This window comes from Macrotis lagotis, chromosome X, assembly GCF_037893015.1.
Source record: "Macrotis lagotis isolate mMagLag1 chromosome X, bilby.v1.9.chrom.fasta, whole genome shotgun sequence".
Classification (NCBI taxonomy): Eukaryota; Metazoa; Chordata; class Mammalia; order Peramelemorphia; family Peramelidae; genus Macrotis; species Macrotis lagotis.
The window spans coordinates 538,474,376-538,499,888 of record NC_133666.1 but is presented as its reverse complement, the minus strand read 5'-3'; the positions used below and the strand labels follow the sequence as shown (position 1 = coordinate 538,499,888).

The 25,513-nt window shown below is 34.9% G+C and overlaps 1 protein-coding gene across 1 annotated transcript in view; it reads right to left on the bottom strand.

The window, feature by feature from the left end:
* Positions 1–211: 211 nt before the first annotated feature.
* CNBD1 (cyclic nucleotide binding domain containing 1) overlaps positions 212–25,513 on the bottom strand; it is a 568,311-nt gene continuing 543,009 nt past the window's right edge. The window contains exons 9-10 of the mRNA XM_074206508.1: positions 7,268–7,327; positions 212–532 (exon numbers count right to left, since the gene is read on the bottom strand). Of these exons, the coding sequence (XP_074062609.1) occupies positions 422–532; positions 7,268–7,327 (171 nt within the window). The 3' untranslated portion in view covers positions 212–421. The remainder of the gene's footprint in view (positions 533–7,267; positions 7,328–25,513) is intronic.

Below are 25,513 nucleotides of genomic sequence, written 5' to 3'. Positions count from 1 at the left end.
TCTTATATTTCATAATGTCATAGGTAAGTAGACCATGCTTCTCAAGTACCTATAAATGAAAATAAGATATATATTATTTCATAAAACTTTGAGAAGCAGAAATAAATTGTCTTTAGGCAATTATGTTATTTCAATAAAGAAAAAAATCTAAATTCCATTTAAAAACCAAATAATTGTTTTAATGCTTTTACATATGTCTATATCTGTGAATATTAAAATATGCAATAGGGCAAGACTACAGAAAGCATAAGGGAATGGAAGCTTAAATTTGCCTAAGATAAAAGAATTTTGCAAGAAAAAAAGGGAGACATAAAGGATTGGTTTTGATTGGGAATGGAAATGAACTAAGAGAAAGACAGAGTATTTCATGACCTCCATGAGAAGTTCCAAGCTTTTGGGGAACTGGTGTCCCTTAATTAAGTTAATTTTTGTCAAATGAATTTTTATCACTCTCTTTTGTCCAGTAGTGGCGCCATCTTCCACTCCCAGGAATAATTCCTCGATGCTCCAAAGATGACTGAATTACTTTTTCCTGGAATAAAATGATTATTAAAAAATTATTAATTTTAATATTTCTAAACTTAAACAATATTATTATAATAGTAAGAGTATATTTCCAATATGCAAAAAGAATGTCAAGAAGGGCAATAGGGGTTCTAAGTAACTCAATATGAATTTTCATCAATGAAGACAGCCAGGGCTAATAAAAAAATGATAGCAGTTAGTATTGATTATGCATTGAATTTTTAAAGTACCTTTAGGTCAAGGAATGTTAAGCCATTATTCCCCTTTAGTATAATTTTGCTACTCTGATCCCATAAATAAGATGGGTACAAAATATTTTGGAATTTATCTGCAGATAGTTCCCTCCCCTGAAACAAATTATTCTAGTTTAAGTATGCTAGTATCTTCAGTATGAAGAGGTAAGGACAGAAAGCAGAGAATTCATCAATAATCAATTTCCTAGAATTTATTTGGCATCTATTATGTAATCAAGAACTGTGCTAATGCTAGGAGCTAGGGATAGGTATAAGCAATTCCAATGAAACAATTGCTACTGCCAAAGGGTTTGCATCCTAATATAGGAGAGCAATTTATTTATAAGTATATATATAAATGCAAATATAAACAAAGTAGCTAAATACAAGGTAATTTGGGAAGAAATTATGAGAAGTTAGGAGGGTCCACAAGAGTTTCATGATTGAATGAAATCTTAAAGAAAGGAATTCTATGAAGGTTAGTGTTTAGCACAGTGAATGCCAGATGTGGGTCCTTAATAAATATTTATTGAATTGATTTGAATTTAAGCTGTGGTAAGAAGGGGGTGCATTACAAGCATGGGAAAAATCAGTACAAATACATGAAAACTGAATATGATGTTATAAGTAAATGAGAAGAACAGTTTGGTTGGATTGCAGAGTATTGGAGGAAAGTCAAATGAGATTGTTTCAGTTAGTTTGGGTAGATATTGTAAATACCTTTAAAATAGTTTATATTTTACTCGAAAAAGTACATGGGCATTTACTACAAAAATACATAGGAATTGAGTGACTAAAATAATCACAAAGACAAATCTGGACTTTAGGATAATTACTATGACAGTAGAGTGTAGGTTGGGGGAAGAGATGAGGCAAGGAAAGAGGTTTGTGCTAAACTGGTAAAAGTTGGTATTAAGGAGGAAATCCGAATAAAAAAGATAGTGAAAGAGAGAATGATGCCAGGAGGGGTAAGAGGTTAGAACCATAAGAAAACTTGATGTTATTTAGCCCAATCCCATCATTTTTATAGATGAAAAAGAAAAGAAATCAAGGCTAACAGAGGTTGTGTCTTGATATAATGTCATATAAATATCAGGATTCAGTTTGAACTTTGATCATTCTGCTTCAATATTCTGTTACTTCCACCCTTCCCTTTCAAGGTGAGAAGTAATTACCAACTTGTTCATATAATCACTATCACTTATATAATGCCATAGAATTGTTCTCTAGTTTAAGGTGCAATTTTTCCTCTCTCCTTTCCCCCTCCAAAAAAATTGTCAGTTCCTTGAGGATGGAGACTATTCCTTTTACTTTTTTTTTTATCCTTCTGCTCTCATTCCTAAACTCTGATTATATTGCAAATATATGGAAATGAACAGCTTGTCCAGGAACCTGTGATAAACAATGCATTGAGTTTCTCTGAGAAAGTACTGGAGGGAAAAGTTTCTCACAACTGTTTTGGATTAGAAAGAAGGCTATTAAGAGTGCTAGGGAGGTGTCTAGGAGTCAATTCATTTCCCAGAGGTAGGGAGAAAGAACTGGTTTGAAGGCTAAGGAAATATTTAAGAATTGATTTTTGAGAGACTTATGTTTGGGGGAAAAAACATTACCTTTGACCCCTATATTATCAATGGTTACCTACTTAAATATTTAAATAAATGTGTGGTCTTATGGAAGTTGTTGATCTTTCCAAGGATCTTTCCAATAATTAGAAGGTATTGGTATCCAAGAATATGGATACCCATACATCTTGGATATCTCTTCCATAAGTTCAACTCAGAGGAGTCTATCGAGATACAAATTGTCTACCTTACTTTCTCTCCATACGTCAAAGATACAAATGGAGCTGTTTACTTGTTCTTTCCTTTATCATAGGAATAACCTGGACAAGCTAGTAGCTATTAAATACAGTGGTGAACATATTAAAAAAAAAACTTCAAAAAGAAGCTGAAGGGATCTAGATTAAAAAAATATCCTTAATTTTCTTCCAAGCATGAGCTCAGATGTAATCTACTAAGAAAAATCTTTCAATTATTAGCCCTTTCTCCTTTTCAAATTATATTATGCTTCTCTGTGCTGATGTTTTATCTTCTTGATAGAATATAGTCACCTTGAAGGCAGAGTTTTAAGTTTTAGAATGAGAGGATCTTAGATTTAAAGCTAGGAAAGACTTCAGAGATCATCTAGTCAAAATATTCATTTTACAAATGACTAAACTGAGGCTCCTAAAAAGACTTTATCTTAGATCATGCAAGTAATAAATGTCTGCAGGTCACATTTGAACTCACATCCTCTAAATCTTTCCATCCCTAGCACATACTGCACTGCTTTTAATGAGCATTTATTGAGTTGAATGGAAGAAGAAATTAATAAAATCATCCAGATAGCTTGAGACAAAAGGTAACTTTCACATCAATTCTTATGCGCTTTTCAGGAGAAAGTAGTTTTATGGCTGAATTGTCAGATAATTCTTTAGTTTATCACTTGACTGTAAATAAAAGCACTGCCTATATGTGATTATTATGGAACACTTTTCTTCAACTTATTGAAATAAATAGTGATCTGAAAGGGGAGTATCTTACATTTGGCATTACTTATCATTGTAATAATTTCCATTTCTGGATAGCATATTCCATTTTATTCTATTATATTAGCCTGAGGTAGTTGATTAATTAATATAGTAACTTGATTCACAGAGATTCTAGCATAACAAGTGAAAATTAGTTTAGTGGCCTCCTGTTAATCTTTGGGACTTCAGGAGAGAATAATAAAATGATTAAAGGATAGGAAAATGGGGTTTTTAAGGGAAGATAAAAAAATTGGTGAGATTATCATGTAAAAGAAAAGATTGGGAGGAATTTTTATTTTCAGATTCCTTGACTATAAAGGGATTGAAAAGAAGATAAATTTCAAAGTATTAAATGTTATAGAAGCCTGATTAAAAGATTTGCCAACCATGTAAACAAGATAGAACAAGAGCTAGAGGTTATATTTTCCATTTTTATTATAATTAATTTGTTTGAATAATTATTTCAGAGCCTGAATCTATGGGACAGGGATCACTAGCAATGGCTGCCTTGTAGATTTAAGAATACTTCCTGTTCTTTTAAACTGATGTTTCTTCTGCCTACTTTTTCAAGAGCAATATGGCAGCACAAATAAAATCCATTGTTTGTGACACTTAAAAAATGTTCACATAGGGAGATATATATATATATGTAAGACCCAGAGCCTTTTTCAAGGAAAAGGGTAGTTTTTATAAGTATGAATTATAATTAATTGAGTACTTATTTAACACTGTAGGAATCACAAACAAACTTTCAGTCCTTGTTTATCATGCAGATATCCATGTAATCTAATTTTACTGGGTAGGCAAAGTCTTCAAATATGCATAACTATGAAGAAATTGTATTAAAGGGAAGATTATGAGCAGATCTCAGGGAAAAATAGTGATACCACAATTCTATCTTCATTAAAGCTAGGGATTAAGTCGTTTTTAAGAAGGAATAGGGAGTGACAGAAAACCTACCATGAGATCCTTGAATTTTTATAAAAGTTTCCTCTCTTTTTTTATAGTAGCAATGTACTTTAATACAATTTACATTTATTTAGTATCTAAATAAGCATAATGCTATAGTTTTGAGATACAAAGTCAAAAATAAAACTTACCTTGTGTCATGCAGCTGACATTTTACAGAGATGGGGTAGGTGAGTGTAATTCATACCCAGAGAAACAAGTGCAGAATATATTTAAATACATATAAAATAATCAGAAAAAGCTAATTATACCAACAGCTAGAGGAATCAGAAAATGCAATTTATAGCAAGGAAACTTTGAACTTTTGAAAAGATTGATGGTTTCATGGCCAATGTTGATCACATTTCTCTATACCTCACCATGTATGCTTTTCTGTGCATATCTATATCAATAATAATGATGCTTTTCCTTCATTTCCAAAGAAGATCATGACATCAGGAATGTGATGCCATGACACCCATGTAAACTGGATTTGAGTGAGGGGGTGCTGTGCTAAGTCATCAGCCTCACTTTTTCCTCCAGAGTCACACAGGTTCAGGGGCTGGTTATGAATCAGGATGACAGGAGATAATCCAGGAAAGGAGGTAATCAGTTTTAAGTGACTTGTCCAAAGGTCACACCATAATAAGTATCTGAGTTTCTAGTTGAACTATGACTTCAGAGCCAGCACTCTACTCACTGTACCATATACTTGTTCCTAATAACTCGCATATGAGTTGAACTTTAAGCTTTACACCTAAAACCACCTCACCTATTTTTGTAGTTTAGACCATACCATCATCTCACATCATAATAACCCTGAAAATTAGGGCATATAAGTATTAGCATCTTTATTTTACAGATAACAAAACTGAGATCCAGAGAGATTTAACATGCCACAAAATTACTATCAGAGGCAGAGTTCTTTTCTTCTTCCTTCCACCCACCCTCTTCTATGAATAGCCCCTAATTTTTCTAACTAACCCTTTACTTTTCCAACTTCATCTCTAATTTTTGACTCAAGAATTTTCCAATTTCTCGGTGTCATCTCTACCACAAAGCCTTACCTGACTCCTTTACCTGATTGCCTTCTGCTAGAAGTAATTGGTCCTTCTCAAGATCTCTAGTATTTTGTACATCTCCTATGAACTGACTAAACTTGGTAATATAATTGTGTTTCTATCAACTATCTCCAATTAAAAGTGAGGATTCCCTTAGGGCTGTCTCCCTCACAATATAAAAAATTTCTTTGTAATGGTTTGTTGAATTAGATTTATTTTTGTTCTGATAAAAACTGTTCTGGGACTAATCACTCACACTGAGCATGCTCAGTGGGTAATTCAGGCTTGCTTTACAACAAGCAGCTTGAGGCTAATGAGTGTCATCAGTCCAATTGAGACATATACAGCTTTCTCTTGCAGGTTACCTGGTAAACTGAATATTCTCAAAACATACCTAGACAACTAAATAGTCTTCTTCCTTAACTAACTTCTTTTTTTTTGGACTAATCAGTCAGGGTTCTTTTATTAGTCAATATTATATACTACTGCTACAATGTTTTCATCTCTGTGTTCATGCACTGAGTTTCCTTCATGTCTGTCTTCTTCCTGACCTCTGACTTTCCCTGGCTACTTTCAAGATTCAGTATAAATGCTACTTTCTGTACCTACTCTCAAATACCAATGCCATCATCTTTCTGAATACCTTCCTATCCTCTGTGTACAAACTATATCTAATTTGGAAATATATTGAAGTTAGCTCCATAAGGAGATTGAAACATAACTACAAAGTGCTTGGTCCTTGAGGATGTTCCAGATGTATTTGGTGACAATAGTTATAATCTGTGTACAAATACATTGAAGACAGTTGCTCAAAACAAAACAACAATAACAAAAATCAGTCACAGATACTTAGTTCCCCAGGCAAGAGAAAGGCATTCTTTTGAGCTGCAGTAAGCACTGTTTGAATGTGAGAATTGTTCCTACCCCGTGGTCCAGTACTGTTGTTATTTCTCTGGAGGGGAATGTTTTTAAGACAGAATCATGACTGTCAGTGGACCATGTTCCCACCCTTTCCTATCTTTCATACCATTTTTAAATTTATGCAGGCTAACATGGTGCATAGGATGGGGGGGGACAACTTGGACTGAAGGGCAATACAGTTAGATAAGCTCTTAGCTCATGGAGACTCAGACTTCAAGTTAAAGAATCTAGGTCTTTAAATCATTGTAATAATCAAATGTCATCTGACTCAAGGGTACTTAACTTCCCTAAGTCATTGAATGCAAGGAAAATGAAATGTATCATCCTCTATTTCTTGATGTCCTCTTCATTTTCTCCACTTCTGGCAATCATGCAGGGTTATGATCCCTAATTTGCCTTATATGACATGACTGTGCCATATTTTTTTACAGCTGATAAAAAAATGAATAATGGTTTCTGAAATAGTGGCTATTGACTTGGACATGAAAAAAGTACTTTTTTCCCATTCATTCTTGCTAGTAAAGAATAGGATTTTGAATATATAGAATGAAGTCTTAGCCCCCTTCCCCTCTAATTCCACTCATTTTTCTTCCCAGCAAATTAGTAGCTAATTTTTCAAACTCAACCAGTTTCTAGGAAAAATCTCTGTGATGATGCAGAAAGCACCTTCCCTCCACCATAGAATTTTCTTTAGATATAAATAAATAGCCTTTTCTCTTCATTTACTACCACACACACATCCCTCAATGCTGAAACTCATTTTAGAATAAATAAAATTGGAGAATTAAGGATATGATGTCTTCTTTTTTTATGTCACTTGCAAGATTCTACTTGTCTAGTTTATGGTTAATGTGAATAAAACTATTTCTTTAATATAATTATCGAAGTTATTAAGTTTTTCTTAATTTTCATCCTTTCTCTTGTGAAGTCATCACTAATTTAATAGCTTTTGCCAAAATGGCAGGGTTACTGAGTTAACTCTCCACATTTTATTACACAATAAACAGTACCTTGAATTTTTTCCATTCCTTTTGTTTTTGTCGAGCCATGTATTCATTTTGGACATCCTCCTGCATGAAAACAGAACCAATCTGATTAGTTAAATCAATGTTTTCTTTTAATTATTTAAGATCTTTTGTGACTGAATTCTAGCTACCAATTTTATAATCTCTTCATGATATATGATCAGATTTTTATCATATACTTCTACACCTGGCATATTCTTTTGGAGGAATGAAATAAATATTAGCAAATGTTACTCTCTTACTTCCTCAAAAATGGGAATATTCTTTTGGTATGTAGATAATAATGTCTCTCTCAGGAAGAAGTAATTAGTGTTTCAACTGCAAAAATATTTCAACTACTTGTTCAAGAAATTGGGTAAAGGTAACTGAGGAGTCCTTGAATACTTGTGTCAAAGGGCTTAGAAGTGTTTCTTTCTTTCCTATGTGTCAGTCAGTAAGTCATCAAACATTTATTAAGTGATTATTTTGTACCAGTTGAAGGAAAGGTTTCTCAGCAGCAAGCTGAGTGGAACAGAAGCTTATATTCACCTGTCAGTTTCTATATGGTGAGCTCAAAGAAGGCATAACATAGAGCAAAAAGAGAAGAATGAATGCTAGGAGACTCTGATTAAGGACAATATGAAACAACCTTAGTGTGGGGTGACTGAAGGCAAATGAACAACAGTAGTCAGAATATCAGCCAAAAGAAGAATAAACTGCCTGGACTTCTGGTGAATTCCTCTTCCCTGTGGGTCGTCATGCAGAAACTGAATGATCATTTATCAGATATCTTGCAGTGGGGATTCCTTTCATAAATGGGGATTCCTTTCACAAATGAGTTGGACTTTGTGGTCATTGATGTCTTTTCCAACTCACAAATTCTGTGAACCGAGGGTTTCTTTCTCATGGCAAATGGGAAGAAATTTTTGAACAGAAATCAGTCAACCAGGTGACACTGTTGATGCAATGCTGAGTTTGGAATCAGGAAGCCCTGAGTTCAAATCCAACCTCAGATACCACCTGCATGACCTTGGGCATATCATTTAACCTCTGTTTTCCTCAGATTCCTCATCTCTGCGACAGAGATAATAATAGCACCCAGCTCTCAGAACTGTGAAGATCAGATGAGATCAATCTGTCAAGTTTTTAACATAATGTCTGATATTTAATAAATGTTATACAAATGTTATTTATTAATAATATGAAGCAAAAGTGGAAGAACATGAAAGAATGATAGGTTCTGGAAAAAAATGTAATTTTTGTTATAAGATTTTTTGGTTTTCATTCCTACAAGAAATGAAACAAGACAAGGCAGAGTTCCATCAGTCTTTATAGGTATACTTCCCCTTAGAATAAGAAGAGCCTTATATAGTACTTACCTTGTTTAAGCCTTATAACTCCTACAATTTAAGTTGGAAGGAACTTCAGGGACCATCTCTTCCAATATACTCAGTTTACAGATGCTAAAAGGGCAGCTCAGGTTAAATAGTTTGTGCACTGTCACAGTAAATGTCTGAGGTGGGATTTGAACACATTTCTTCTTGATTCCAATTCCAAATTCTATCCACTATGTCAAGGGTGGGGAACTTTTTTTTCTGCCTAGGGTCATTGGGATATTTATAACATCATCTATTAAATTATCCATTGAAAAATTAGCCTGCTATATTTGGCCAACCATTTAATCAGTTCATCCGTTTAAAACTCCTAGATGTATTGAATTTCAAGTCTCACATGAGGTTGCAAGGCAGCAACAGACCAAATGATTTGGGGGGCCTCATACAAATCCCAGACATTCCTCTGTCCCAGCACTATTCCAGCTGCATTTACAATGATGACATCATCATCATCACCTTATAAATTATGGGGCAACCAAAATTGATATTCAGTAATTTATTAAGATATATTCACTCATATTCTACTATTTGGTCTCTTGTTTGATAAATATATCCATATCTCCATTGCTATTATTATTGACTCTTTTATCTCCATCATTCACTATTGCCTTTAAGATTTTATTATGTTCAGCAAAATATATATCACTTGAGGTTTACTAATAACCCTGAAATGCTATTATGTACATTTTATAGATAAGGAAACTGAGGCCTGATTTAGGGCTGCAAAACTCTTTCAGATCTAAAGCAGGGTTTCTATTCTGTATTCAATAGTCTCTCCATCTAGTCTTCCTTAAAGTTTTACAAGATGAGAAAGTTTGTCTATATTAGGGATTATATATAAAAGATACTGAAGTAAGCCATCTAAAAACAAACCAAATTTATTTAAATTTTAAGAACAAATGAGTCACTCAGTTCAATTCACTTCAGTTGGGGAAGTATTCACAAAACAAAGTTATGGGGTCTGGCTTTCCCTTTGAGAAAACAAGAGCAAACAAACCAAAAGCCAGTCCTTGACTCTGAAGAGGCAAACAGATAGATAGATAGATGTTAGATAGATAGATCAATCTATAAAAATACATGCAAAGTGAAAAGCATCTTTAACAATGCAAAAATATATTCCCTACTCTGCCTCTCGCATACCTGGACAGATCAGGAAAGGCAAAGTTTTGAACACCATATAAACCACAAAGGAAGCTGGAATTACAAGAGGGAGCATTACAATATTGCAACAACATGAAAGTGGAAGATGGAATGCTTTGTGAGAGCAGTATTTATGCCAGAATATATGCAGAAAATTAAAATGAAATAAGTATCAGAAAGATAGTTTGAAGCTAACTTGTAAAGAGCTTTATATATCAAACAAAGGAGTTGGTGTTTTGTCCTAGGGGAAACAACAGGAAGCTATTGAAACTTCTGAGCAAAGGAAGGCAGGTGGGAAGGGAACAAATATTTATGAGTAGACAAAGTTCTAAACCAAAGGAAACACTTTACAAATATTATCTCTATCAGTCCTCACAGCACCTCAAAAGCAAGTATTATTATCTTTTAATCCTCATTTTACAATTGAGGAAACTGAAGCAAGCAGAGATTATGTATCTTGTCTAGAGTTACATAATAAGTTTTCTGAGCCTGGATTTGAACTCCAGACCTAGCACTCTATTCACTGCATAACTGCCTTACAGGAGTGACAGCATCAGAATTGGTTGTTAGAAATATCAGTTTGGGTAGGCAAATGAAGGATACATTGTAGAGAGGAAAGACCCAAATAGGAGCCTATGGCAACAATCAAGTGAGACATGATGGGAGCTTGAAAAATTCAGAAGTAATATGAATAGAGAAATTGGGACAGATACTGATGATGTTCTGAAAGCAGAATTAACAAGAATTGACAAAGAGCAAATGAGGAAGAAAGAAGAGATAAGAATGATTCAGATTTCAAGAATGTAATAGAGCATCTTAGACTATAGGTAGAGGTGGAAGGATAAGAAAGCATCATTTTATTTTGAGAGCCAATTGGTGTGGACTCCTCTGTTCAGTTAACTACCCTCTCCCCCAGCTCAGGTGATGAAATCATAGAAGTGAAGGGCAAACTGTTCATCTGTTAAAGGAAACACAAAGACTTGTGTATACTCTGTTACCATATTACAAATTGTGAAGTTTTCCCTAATGGAATTGGAGGTCAGTTTGTCATTGACTAGCCAAAGATTGTCCATGTTCCTGAAACCTTTAAAAAGCTAGCTATGTGAAGTTACCTATCTCAGCTCTTCTGCTGAAGTTGAGGGAAGGAGGAGAATCTATGGATGTGGATCATAGAATAAAATGACTTCACTTTTCCACATATTAATCAGTTGTGTTGATTTATTTCTTCCTTCTCTTTTCAAAAATTGCCATTGCCTCTATCTACTTTTTTATAAAGTTTGTGTTATAGGGAAACACATACTCTTGTTTGTAGCTCTTGGAAAGAGAAATAAAGGGGACATCTCAAAATATAAAAATAAAATATATAAATATATATATATATATGCACACACAAGTCACCTAGCTTTGTATATATTTGTGTTTATGTATGTATACATACATAATTTTAGTTATGCTGTTTTAACTAACTTTGAAAACATTTTAAGAAGAAAAGAGTTTCAAAGAATATGGGTCCTGCCAACCTAGAGTAGTCATCTATGAAAGAAATACCAAAGTCATGGGAAGAGATCACTCCTTTCTTTTCCATTATGCCTTTAATAGAAGACAGGTTTATGAAAGGGGATTGTCATTCTCCTTCCCACTTTCACTTCAATCAGCCAAACATCTTTCAGTGGAGTTATGTATTCAAGAGATGTCTCAAATTTAATATATTCAAGACTGTTCCCTAAATTGTGCCTTCTTCCAAACATTTCTCCCAATCTCCCCACTACACAACCTTGGAATTATCCTCAATTCCTCACTCATCCTAGGGGTGAGGACAGTATTCTGTCTCATTTTCTCTATTCATACTGCTTATGAATTTTTCAGGTTTCCATCATCTCTTACTTGATTATAACCATAGGTTCCTAATTGGCTCCCTTCCCTCGGGTCTTTCCTTGTCTTTGCCTGACAAAATGATATTTCTAAAGATGAATTCTGATGATATCACTCCTGTAAAGCAGTTATGCAGTGCATAGAGTGCTAGGCCTGGAGCCAGGAAGACCTGAATTCAAATCCAATCTCAGAAAACTTACTATGTAACCCTAGACAAGATATATAATCCCTGCCTGCTTCAGTTTTCTCAACTATAAAATTAGAATTAAAACATAATAATGTCTCCTTTTCAGGTGCTTTGAGGACTGATAGAGATAATATTTGTAAAGTGTTTCATATGGTTTGGAGCTTAGTATACTCATAAATATTTGTTCTTTCAGGGCAGCTAGGTAGCACAGTGGACAAAGCACCAGCCCTGGAGTCAGGAGTACCTGGGTTCAAATCCAGTCTCATACACTTAATAATTACCTAGCTGTTTGGTCTTGGGCAAGCCATTTAACCCCATTTGCCTTGCAAAAAAAAAAAACCTAAAAAAAAATATTTGTTCCTTCTCAACCACCTTTCTCACCATCAGAAATGGGGAATGTCTGGCCTGTGGGTCATTTGATCTGTTACCATGGCAACCTCAGGCAGGACTCAAATTTTAATAAATCTAGGAACTTTTGGGGTGGGCGAATTAATTAAGTGGTACAATGCATTGTGTGGTGAGCCTGAAACCAGTATAAACCTGAGTTCAAATTTGACCTTAGACACTTACTTCCAGTGTGACCCTGGGCAAGTCACTTAACCTCTGTATGCCTCAGTTTCCTCATCTCTAGAGGTAATTATAGTTCCTACCTCACAGGCTGTTGTGTGAATAAAATGAGATATTTGCAAACTACTTAACACAAAGCCTGGCACATTTTGGATTACAGATATACACACACATCTATTTATCCTCTCCCCTTTTCCCTCAAGTACCAAAACTTGCTGTTTCTATCACCACAGTATGGAATCTGATCCATTCTCTCCAATCACACAAATGCCATCTTAGCTAAGGTGCCCATCATTCCTTGGAATATTGGAATAGCTTCATTATTGGAATAGCTTCCTAAGTGACCTTCATATTTCAGACCTCTCACCAATCAAGTTCATACTACACACAGCTAACAAAGTGATTTTTATTAAGCATAGATATTACTCTTGCCCTCAATTTCAATGATTCCCCATTCCATCTGGTAAAATATATGTGTGTGTATATATATATGAAGTCCTCAACTTAGTTTTTTAACTTTTCCTTTCATAACCTTTCCCTTAGGTATCTTTCCAGACTTATTGAATATTATCCAACACCAGTAATCTTTGATCCAGCTAAACTTACTTTTTCTCTGCTTCTTATACACAAAACTCGATCTACCATCTCTGTATCTTTGCAGTGGTTATCCCTCCCTTTCTGGCATATTTATTTATCTCCGCCTCACAAACACATTTCTCTTCCTATAAAATACTTCTCAATAACCACTATCTACATAAAGTCTTTCTTGATCCCCTTGATTGTAAGTTCACTTCTTTCCAAACTACCTTGTATTCAACAATTTCATATCTATATGTATTTGTGTTTTATATAAATATATATATAAGTATATAATATATGTATATATCTTAATCTTATTAAAATGTAAGATTTTCAAAGAAGGAACTCTTTCTTTTTTTTTAATAGTCATTATTTCACTTAATTCTCACAACATTCCAAGATAGGTATTAATCTTATCGTTATTTTTACAAATAAGAGGACTGAGGTTCCAGCCAAGATGGCGGAAAGAAGACAGGCACAGTTCTAAAGTCTCCTGATCTCTTCCCCATCTATCACAAGAAACAAACCTCTTAAAAGAAATTGGGCCCACAAAACCCAGAAAGAAAAGTCAGCAGAAAGAACATCTACATCAGGATTTGTCCCCCACAGCAGCTTTGGCCTAATTTGGCCAGGTGAGTCTGGGCTCAGAAGGAGGATCAACCCCGGATCAGCCAGATTAACATCTGAATTGGAACTGGGAGTCAGAGGGCCAGAGAGCAGGACCTGCTGGATCAGCAGTGGGGCTCTATGACAGGGGCTTGGGTCCCCAGGGAAGCAGAGGCACTGGTGTTGGTGCTATCCCCCTGGAGCTTGGGGACCAGGCTGGGGGGAGAATTCTGGTGCAGGAGAGCTGCAGACACCATCCCTTGGCTCCTTGGGTCTAAGAAACTCTGAGTCCACGCCTCCATTGCACAGAGGCCTCTTCCCAAACAAACAAATGCAAACTTCTTCTACCTCAGGCCCAGTTGTGTGAGCAGAAGAACCAGCCCAGCTGATGAATGACCTCAGGCCAGGGTAAAGCCCACCATTGATAGAAGGCAAAAAAATTCAATAGCTCCAACTCCTCCCTTCAAGCAAAGGGAGAAGGCCTCTCAACCAAGGTCACAGACTCCAGAGAGGGCAACCAGCACCTCCTACTGGCCAGCCAGAGAAACTGCACTCAGTAAAGCCTTTTGCGATCCCAAGCCCAGGTGAACCAGCCCCCCTAAATCAAGGTCTTAGCATAATGAAGAAGGGTCAGCGGAAAGGTGGATTCATAGAAAAATTGCTGGAAGGGAAAGACCACAACTCAGAGAAAGCTGGAACCTCTGAGGAGAATACAATCTGGTCTCCAGCACAGAAAGCCTTCCTAGAAGAAATAAGGAAGGAGCTTAAAAATTTGGGAGAGACAATACCTTGCAACAAGAAGACAAATCCTTAGAAAGTACAATTGGACAAACACAAAAGGAGAAAAAATCTGTCAGATCATCAATTGGACAATTACAAAATGAGAATAAATCTCTCAGATCATCAATTGGAACAATACAAAAAGAGAATAATTCTCTCAGATCTTCAAATGAGCAAATGCAAAAAGAAATTAATTCTCTCAAAACCTCAATTGGTCAAATGGAAAGCTCTTTCAAAAGCAGAATTGACCAACTGGAAAAGGAGTTGCAAAAGGTTATTGAAGAAAACTCCTCCCCCAAAAAAGAATGGAGTCTACAGAAACTAATAACTCCATGAGACAGCAAGAGTCAGTTAAACAAAATCAAAAATAGAAAAAATAGAAGCAAATGTAAAATACCTCATCAACAAAACCACTGACCTCAAGAATAGATTGAGAAGGGGCAACCTGAAAATTATAGGACTTCCTGAAAACATTGAAGAGAAAAAAAAGCCTGGACTTAATATTACAGGATCTAGTGACAGAAAACTGCCCTGATATCATGGAATCAGAGGGCAAAGTAGTTATTGAAAGAGTACATCGATCCCCACCAGAAAAATTTCCTAAAATGAAAAGACAAAGGAATGTTGTGGCCAAACTCCAGAACTATCAGTTAAAGGGAAAATCCTGCAAGCATCCAGAAAGAAACAATTTAAATATCATGGAGCCACAGTAAGGATCACACAGGTCCTGGCTGCATCAACTTTAAAGGATCGAATGGCCTGGACCAAGATATTTTGAAGAGCATGGGAGCTTGGAATGCAGCCAAGAATCTACTTTCCTGCAAAGCTGAGCCTTTTCTTCCAGGGAAAAAAGATGGACATTTAACGAAATGGAAGAATTCCAAAAATTTCTAATGAAAAGACCAGAGCTAAACAGAAAATTTGGACATCAAACAGGAGGTTCAAGAGACACATGAAAAGGTAAAAAAAAAGGGGGGGTGGTAAAAGGAAAAAAAATGCAATCCAGTAAGTTGAAACTGGCTATGTCCCAGCAATGGGGGGGGGGGGAGATTCTCATAAATCTTGAGAAATGTAACTCTAATAGAGAGAATACACCTAGCCAGAAATGATGGACATTCATGACCTATCCATGAGACTACTATCTAATGGGATGTAACTGACTTTAACCCCACCTTGGAGAAAGACTCTAACAGCTCTCAGGAATTTTGACTCTATTCGATAGAATATACCGAACTAGAAGGGACAGACACTCAAAATTTTCTATGACTTACATAGAATGATCTAAAAAAACACTATCTCCCTATAAAAGGGGGACAGGAAAGAGATGGAAGGAGGGAGGGGATTGAATGGGGTAAATCTCACTACACTAAGAGGTACAAAAAACCTATGGTATTAGTGGGGAAGAAGGGAGCAGAGGAGAAACACCTGAATCTTCTTCTCATCAGACTTGGCTTAAAGTCAACCTATATATACTCAGTTAACTCATAAAACATCTAACTTTTCAAGTATTAAAAGGGGAAAGGGGGAGGGGGGCAGAGAAAGGGAAGGGGAGTGGGAGAAATAAAAGGAAATTACAAAAGGAAGGAAAGGGAAAAGGGAAAAAGGGAAAGGGGAAATAAAGGGTAGGGTGTGATATAGGAGGGCAAACACACTGAAGGGGGCAGTATTCAGAAACAAAAGACTGGGGAATATGGATAAAAGAGGGGGAATGGGGGAAAAATACAAACAGAAGGAAAATAGCATGGAGGACAATAAAGAATTAGTAATCATAACCTTGAATGTGAATGGGATGAACTCTCACTTAAAACATAAGCAAATAGCAGAGTGGATTAAAAACCAGAATCCTACAATATGCTGCTTACAAGAAACTCATTTGAAGCAGAGAGATACATATAGAGTAAAGGTAAAAGGTTGGAGCAAAATATATTTTGCTTCAGCTGAAGTAAAAAAAAAGCAGGGGTAGCAATCCTTATCTCAGACAAAGCAGCAGCAAAAATAGATAGTGTTAAAAGAGATAAGGAAGGAAACTTTATCCTCCTAAAAGGTACAATGGACAATAAAGTCATTTCAATATTGAATATATATGCACCCAGTGGAACAGTACCCAAATTCTTAGAGGAGAAGCTGAAAGAACTACAGGAGGAAGACAGAGACAGCAAAACTCTACTAGCGGGAGATGTTAACCTCCCACTCTCAGATCTAGATAAATAAAATCATAAAATAAACAAGAAAGAAATTAGGGAGCTAAATAGATTGTTAGAAAAATTTAGATATGGTAGACTTATGGAGGAAACTGAATGGGGATAGAAAGGAATATACCTTTTTCTCTGCAGTACACGGAACTTATAGAAAAATTGACCATGTACTAGGACATAAAAACATAATGATCAACTGCAGAAAGGCAGAAATAGTGAATACATCTTTCTCAGATCACAATGCAATAAAAGTCACATGCAATACTGGGCCAAGGAGATATAGATCCAGAACAATTTGGAAACTGAATAACCTCATTTTTAAAAATGAGTGGACCAAAATACAAATTATAGAAGGAATTAACCATTTTATCCTAGATAATGATAATAATGAAACAACATACCAAAACCTATGGGATTCAATCAAAATGACTCTCAGGGGATATATTATAGCTCTAAATGCTTATATGAATAAATTGGAGAAAGAAGAAATTAATGAACTAAACATGCAACTAAAAAAATTAGAGAAAGAACAAATCAAAAATCCCCAATTAAATACCAAATTAGAAATTCTAAAAATTAAAGGAGAAATTAATAAAATTGAAAGCAAAAAAAACCCCATTGAATTAATAAATAAAACCAAAAAGTTGGTATTATGAAAAAACCAATAAAATTGATAACCCTCTGGTCAACTGGATTAAAAAAAGAAAGATGAAAACAAAATTGCTAGTATTATAAATGAAAAAGGTGAACTCACCACCAATGAGGAGGAAATTAAAGTAATAATTTGAAATTATTTTGCCCAACTCTATGCCAATAAATTTGATAATCTAAGTGAAATGGATGAATATTTACAAAAATATAAGTTGCCCAGGTTAAATGAAGAAGAAATTAAATACATAAACAACCCTATCTCAGAAAAATAAATTCAACAAGCCATTATTGAACTCCCTAAAAAAAAATCTCCAGGGCCTGATGGATTCACAAGTGAATTCTACCAAACATTTAAGGAACAATTGGTTCCAATCCTATATAAACTCTTTGGAAAAATAGGGAAAGATGGAACTGTGCCTAACTCTTTCTATGAAACCAATATGGTACTGTTACCTAAACCAGGAAGAGTTAAAACAGAGAAAGAAAATTATAGACCTATTTCTCTGATGAATATAGATGCAAAAATCCTAAATAAAATCTTCGCAAAACGATTACAGCAAGTCATCACTAGGATAATACATTATGATCAAGTAGGATTTATTCCAGGAATGCAGGGTTGGTTCAATATTAGGAAAACTGTTAGTATACTCAATTATATCCACAACAAACCTATCAGAAATCATATGATCATATCAATAGATGCTGAAAAAGCTTTTGACAAAATGCACCATCCATTCCTCTGAAAAACACTCGAGAGTGTAGGAATAAATGGATTGTTCCTTAAAATAATTAGCAGTATCTATCTGAAACCATCAACAAGCATTATATTCAATGGGGAGAGGCTAGAGGCATTCCCAATAAGATCAGGGGTGAAACAAGGGTGCCCATTATTACCACTACTATTCAATATTGTATTAGAAATGTTAGCATCAGCAATTAGAGAAGAAAAAGTAATTAAAGGAATTAGAATTGGGAAGAATGAGACAAAACTTGCACTCTTTGCAGATGACATGATGGTCTACCTAGAGAATCCTAAGAAGTCATCTAAAAAACTACTGGAAACAATTAGCAATTTTAGCAAAGTTGCAGGTTACAAAATAAACCCTCATAAATCCTCAACTTTTCTATATATGTCTAGCAAGAAACAGCAGGAAGAGTTAGAAAGAAATCCCATTCAAAGTAACCTCAGAAAATATAAAATATTTTGGAGTCTATTTCCAAGACAGACTCAGAATCTTTTTGAAAACAATTATAAAACACTTCTCACACAAATGAAATTAGATTTAAATAACTGGGCAAATATCAACTGCTCATGCATACGTAGAGCTAATATAATAAAAATGACAATTCTACCAAAACTTAACTATCTGTTTAGTGCCCTACCAATCAAAATTCCAAAAAAATTACTTTAATGAGTTAGAAAAAATTGTAAGTAAATTCATATGGAGAAATAAAAAGTTAAAAATTGCCAGGAGCTTAATGAAAAAAAAGTGCAAAAGAAGGTGGCTTAGCCTTACCTGATCTAAAATTATATTATAAAGCATCAGTCATCAAAACTGTTTGGTGTTGGCTAAGAAATAGAGTGATGGACCAGTAGAATAGACTAGGTGTAAAAGCAGGAGATGATTATAGTAATCTGCTGTTTGATAAACCCAAAGAGTCTGGCCATTGGGATAAAAACTCCCTCTTTGATAAAAATTGCTGGGATAATAGGAAGTTAGTATGGAAAAAACTTAGATTAGACCAACACCTCACACCCTTTACCAAGATAAGATCCAAATGGTTACAGGACGTAGACATAAAAAACAATACTATAAGCAAATGAGAAGATCAAGGACTAGTCTACCTGTCAGATCTATGGAAAGGGGAACAGTATATGACTAAGGAAGAGTTGGAGAACATCACCAAAAACTAATTAGATGATTTCAATTACATTAAATTAAAAAGCTTTTGCACAGATAAAACCAATGTAACCAAGATCAAAAGAAATGTAGTAAATTGGGAAACAATCTTTACAACTAATGATTCTGACAAAGGACTCATTTCTAAAATATACAGAGAACTGAGTCATATTTTTAAAACAAAAAGCCATTCCCCAATTGACAAATGGTCAAAGGCTATGCAAAGGCAATTTACAGATGGGGAGATCAAAGTAATCCATAGTCATATGAAAAAATGCTCTAAATCATTAATTATTAGAGAAATGGAAATTAAAGCTTCTCTGAGGTACCAAGTCACATGTCTCAGATTGGCCAGTATGACCAGTAAGGATAATGATCATTGTTGGAAGGGATGTGGGAAATGGAGCTGTGAACTCATCCAGCCCTTCTGGAGAGTTATTTGGAACTCTGCCCAAGGGCAACAAAAATGTGCATACCCTTTGACCCAGCAATACCACTATTGGGTCTATACCCTGAAGAGATGAGGAAAAAAGGTAAAAACATTACTTGTACAAAAATATTTATAGCAGCCCTGTTTGTGGTGGCAAAGAATTGGAAATCCAGTAAATGTCCTTCAATTGGGGAATGGCTTAGCAAACTGTGGTGTATATGTATGTCATGGAACACTATTGTTCTATTAGAAACCAGGAGGGACGGGATTTCAGGGAAACCTGGAGGGATTTGCATGAACTGATGCTGAGTGAGATGAGCAGAACCAGAAAAACACTGTACACCCTAACAGCAACATGAGAGTGATATTCAACATTGAAGGACTTGCTCATTCCATCAGTACAACTATCAGGAACAATTTTGGGCTGTCTGCAAAGGAGAGTACCATCTGTATCCAGATAAGGAGCTGTGGAGTTTGAACAGAGTGCAAGGACTATTACCTTTAATTTAGAAAAAAAAAATATCTTTTTGTCTGATCTTGTTACCTCTTAGACTTCTCTTTAGGATATAATTTCTCTCTCATCACACTCAATTTGGATCAAGGTACAACATGGAAACAAAGTAAAGACTGACAGTGTGCTTTCTGTGGGGGGGTGGGGGAGGGAAGCAAGATTGGGGGAAAATTCTAAAACTCAAATAATATCTTTAATAAAAATAAATTAAAAAAAACAAATAAAGGGACTGAGACTAATAGCTAAGTTACTTACCCAGAGTATCACTGTTAAATGTCTAAGGTAGGACTTGAACTCAGGTTTTTCCATCTCCAACTTCAGTTGTGGCAGTATCAGTCATGTGACTGAATAGAATTCTGCATTTGGGGAACTGGGCTCAAAACCTTTCTCAGTCTTTTACTTGGGCAAATCACTTATCACTTCTGATCTTTTCTTTTCTCTAAAGGTCTATGAGCCTGTGATACTGTTATTCTATTTATCCTTGACATATTGACATAAATTTATTAATATGATCTTTTTTGTATGATTCAAAAGGTATACCCAGGAATATTACCATGGTTTAAGAGCAACATTTTCTTCATAGCATTGTAAATGATTGGAAGCATCAATTGACTTTTATTTAAGGGATATAAGGTGTTCAAAGTGCTTTACAAATATTATCTTATTCCTTTACCATTCCTTACAACAACTTGCTAATATAAGTATTGCAGATATTATTATTCCTATTTAATTGATAAGGAAATTAAGCATGTGAAAGGATAAACCATGACAGCTAATGATAGCCTGAAATAGATTTTGAACCACAATTGTCCTGACCTCAAGTCAACAGCTCTATCCACTATATATTTTTATAGAGTGCTCTATAGATTACCTGTTACATTCCTTTCAAAAATCCTGTGACATAGGTTATATTGCCATTTTATAGATAAGGAAACTGAAGTTCATACAAATTTAAGAGATTTGTCTAAGGTTAGAGAGGTAGTAGCAGATGTCTGTCTCAAAAATTCACATAGTAGTGTAGAGGAGAAAAAGCACTTGGCTTGTAACCAGGGGACTTGAAATTTAAATTCTTCTTCTGACCCTTATCCCTGTGTGACTATTGGAAAAAACCTTTCAGGGACTTGGTTTCCTAATCTGTAAAATTAGATATTTGGACTAGTTGGACTCTGAGATCCCTTTCAGTTTAAGATCTGTAATTTTATAAAATGCCTTCTGAATAAATGTGTTTCTATCTCCCCAGACTTCCAATAATTCATACAATTAATCAATAAATACTTATTGAGCTCCTACTATGTGCTAACTACAAAAAGGCAAAAGTTATCCCCTCCTCTTAAGGAGCTTGAAATCTAATGGGGAAAGAAAAAGCAAATAAACATATATGCAAAGCAGCTATATAGAGAGAGAATAAAGAGGAAGTACAGCAGCTGACAGAATGTCAGCTAAATCTAGAAGCTTTACTATATTCAATTCCATGTGTTATTTAAATAGTTATCTATTTGGGAAAATGTCTGTAATAACCATCAGTTCTCCATAGTCTTAAGTATTACTTGTTGTGACTGTGGTTTTCCTGCCCAAACTCAAATGTGGTTTGGACATTATTATTTCCCAACAGGATGAGCTTTGGGTAACTTCAGGTTGGAAAATAACTAATGACCCCGTTCTTTTTTTTGGCAGTCAAAATTGAGGCGTCTTTCAGTGAAAACAAAAACAGATGTTCAAAGCTAGCAGATGTCCCTTTTGAAACAATAAACATATGCAGGGTGTGGAGTTTCTTCATCCTCCTACATGTGTCAGAAATTCTGACCAGACTGTGCAGGGTTTCCTAATTGCATCATTGCATTTTGCAAAGGGTAGAAGTTTGCCTAAAAATGATAAAGAGATGACCAATTAGGTTTTTAAAGTCTTTTTCAGTAGGATGATCTAATTTTTATACACTGTGAGGGAAAAAACAACACTCAAGTAAATACAGTATTTGAAAAAGAAGCAAGTGTGGAATTCCAAAGGGACCTGAAAATAAGGGTTCAACAAGTTAATGGATTATGGGAATTAAGCCTATATATACCAATTGGAACTAATAGGGAAATTGAGATTCATTATTACCTAAAATCTTTTTTCAGTTTGAACTGGCACTGAGCCTACATAACTATTGGCAGCATTATATCAGATGTGTGTTGTTATTTATATCTTGCATTTACATTCATTTCTATAACTTTTTTATTTCCTTTGCAGGTAATGGTGTTAGGTTTTATGGAGCTCTATTAACTTGGTCAGATTTTTTTCCTTCAGTACTTTCATGAACTAGTGCTCTTTATCCATATGGACAATCCCTCAGATTATTCAGGTTACAATATAATAATGTCCTTTCCTCCAATATAACTGTTATTGGTGTCTTCCCACATACAGTCTTTATAGAGACCTAGCCATTATCCTTCTTTTAGCATTCCTGTCATTGAATGAATAGAAACTGTCCATCAATTATCTTTTACTCTTCATACAGAGCTGTCCTATTTCCTTTTTTAAATCTTTCATCTCTCTCTGATGGTGGCAGCTTTTGTGCCAATTTGCTTACACAATTCTTATCTGATAATATGTTTCAACCTACTTATTCCCTTGCCATGCACTTTCTAATTGTCCTTTTTGTGCCTTTAAACATTTTTTTAATTGGGGTATTCTGTGACTTGTAGTTCTATAATATTGCCTCAAGAATATTGTTTGAAACAAAATCTGTTTCTGGGATACATTTGTGATTTTCATTGAGAACACCATGAAATTTTGAAAATTGAATTCAATCTGCTTTTTTTCCTTTTTGCTCAAATATGGGTCAAGTTACCTGTCCATGAACAGTCAAGATAAACTAATAGACCTCATAGTCTATTAGTCTATGGTTCATGATTTATATCTCTTTCCAACAAAATATTATATTATAATTCTAGACAACAAATATTCTTATCTACTTTTTAGGTGAATTGTTAGCCTAAACTCCTTCAAGGAATTATGAATCTCATTTATAAGGTTCTAGATTTTTCTAGAGAATGATACAATTAGCATAATTTTATCCAAAGAGTAGAGTTTAAAACATCTTCTATCATCTATAGGGAAGCTCTTTTGAATTAATTTGAATCATTTGCTGGACATCTTCCATTTTAGTAGTAAATAACTTCCTTTAGAGTATTATTTTATTTTTTTCTGCTTTTACTATATATTCTATTTTTTATTTAAGGCAATGGGGTTAAGTGATTTGCCCAAGGCCACATAGCTAGGCAATTATTAAATGTCTGAGGCCAGATTAGAACTGCTCTATCCACTGTACCACCTAGCTGCCCCTTTACTGTATATTTCTAGTTGAATTGTTGAATAAAAGTTCTGTCTTTTGTTGCTTATTTCAATGTGATGTTAGCACATGCATATGAGCTATCTTTTTTTGAAAGAGTGGCATTTTGCTCAATCAATACCTCGCATTCCAACAGTATCACAGAGAGTGTAACCACAATGGGCTGTACATGTTAGAATACCAGATGTACATTTGCCAAAAAAAAATATTTTATGGAGACCTTATGAGGGCAAATGCTCACCTGCTCACCAGGGTTCAGAAGAAACTATATTGAGTCATCCTGAAGGTCTCATTGTAGAACTTTAGAATTGACTGTACAGCATGGTAAATACAGGACCACCCAGCATGGTATGCCCTCATTAGTGAGGAAGGCAGAATTAAAGCATCTCAAAGAAAACATGACATCCATAAATTTAGAGTACCCACCCAGGGGATTACATGGACTATTTGTGTCCAACCTGTGTTGAGTATTTGGAGCTTATGTTGGTCTGATCAACCACAATCAGACCTACTATAACTTGTCTCAAACATAGTGATGTCATTTTGGTCTTCCTCTATAGTGAAGGACAAGAACCAACCAATTGATCAAATAGAATCTTAAGTTGGGAGCAACTAGATCATTCAATGGATACAGCCCTAAGCCTGGAATCAGCAAGACCTGTTTGAAGCCAGTCTCAGACATTTACTAATTGTGTGACTGGGCAAATCACATAGCCTTTTATTAATTTTAATCCATCATAGAAGAGAATGTCAAACTCCTCCAGTGTCTTTGACAAGAAAATTCAATAAATATTATGATCTTTTGTGTCATGAAAAATTGGACACAACTGAACAACAATAAAGTCTTCTTACATCTCAATCAATGTGATAATATTTTTTAATTTAGTCAATTTTGATTTTTAAAGGAGCTCTCTTAAGTGAATTTTTGCTCCTCTTTTATCATTTCCTGTATTCTGTTTTTATTCTTTTCTTCATTCTATAAATTCTTCAAATATTTTTTGTCCTTTTATCAAATTGTTGACTTTTTTCAGTGATTTCCTTGCATCACTTTTTCCCAATTTTTTCTCCATCCCACTTAATTGATCTTTAAAATCTTTTTTTGAGCTCTTCCAGAAATATTTTTTGTGCCTGAAACTAATTTCCATTTTCTTTCAGTCTTTGTATATAGCAATTTTGACATTATTGTCCTCTGAGTTTGTGTTTTGATCGTTGTCACCATAGCAACTTTCTGTGGGTCAGAATGTTTGTTTGTTGTTTGTTCATTTTCTAATCTATTTATTGATTTTTAACTTTGTTAAATTTGGACTCTGGTCCAGAGTGGAAGGAGCACTTTCCTAAATTTCAGGCTTTTCTTTCTGCTATGTTAGTGCTGTGAATCTGTTAAGTTTCAGTTATTCCAAGGTGATATGGCTTAAGGAGAGATGTGGTCAATGTTCTCTTGGCACTTTTCTGAAGCTGACAACATGTACCCTTTTCATCACTAGAAGTGTTACCAGGGTTCCTGCTCCTAATAGTATTCCTCCTCACCCTGGACTGTTACCAAGTATTGCAATAGAGTCCTGTACCCAGGACAGGAAAGGATCTCCTGTAAACTCCTTCTGACAATGTTTTTCAATCCCCTTGCTGTTTGAGTTGACAAATTCAGAAGAATCTGCCTCCATGAAAGCTACTGTCATGACCACTAAATCATCCTAGATCTGCTATTGGTTTATAAGGGCATAGTCTGCACTATTCTGTTCAACACTGGTGTGACCTGTATTGGGCTAGGTTCTGCTCCTACCCTGTGAGACAGACATTTCCTGACCCTTTAAGTTTTTTGAGACTGGAAAAGTGTTTAATTCCATTCTTTTGTTAGTTCTTCCACTTTAGAATTTATTTGGACACATAATTTTAAAGTTGCTTGGAGGAGAATTGAAAAGAACTCTAGCTGATCCCTACTTTTACTCTATTCTCTGGGCTCTACCCCTTCAGTTAATGTTATAGTAAAGATATTTTACTAGAGTTTCCTTTCCTTCAATAAAGATTCCTTCAACACACACACACACACACACACACACAAACATACACACATGCAAACATTATATATATATATATATATATATATATAT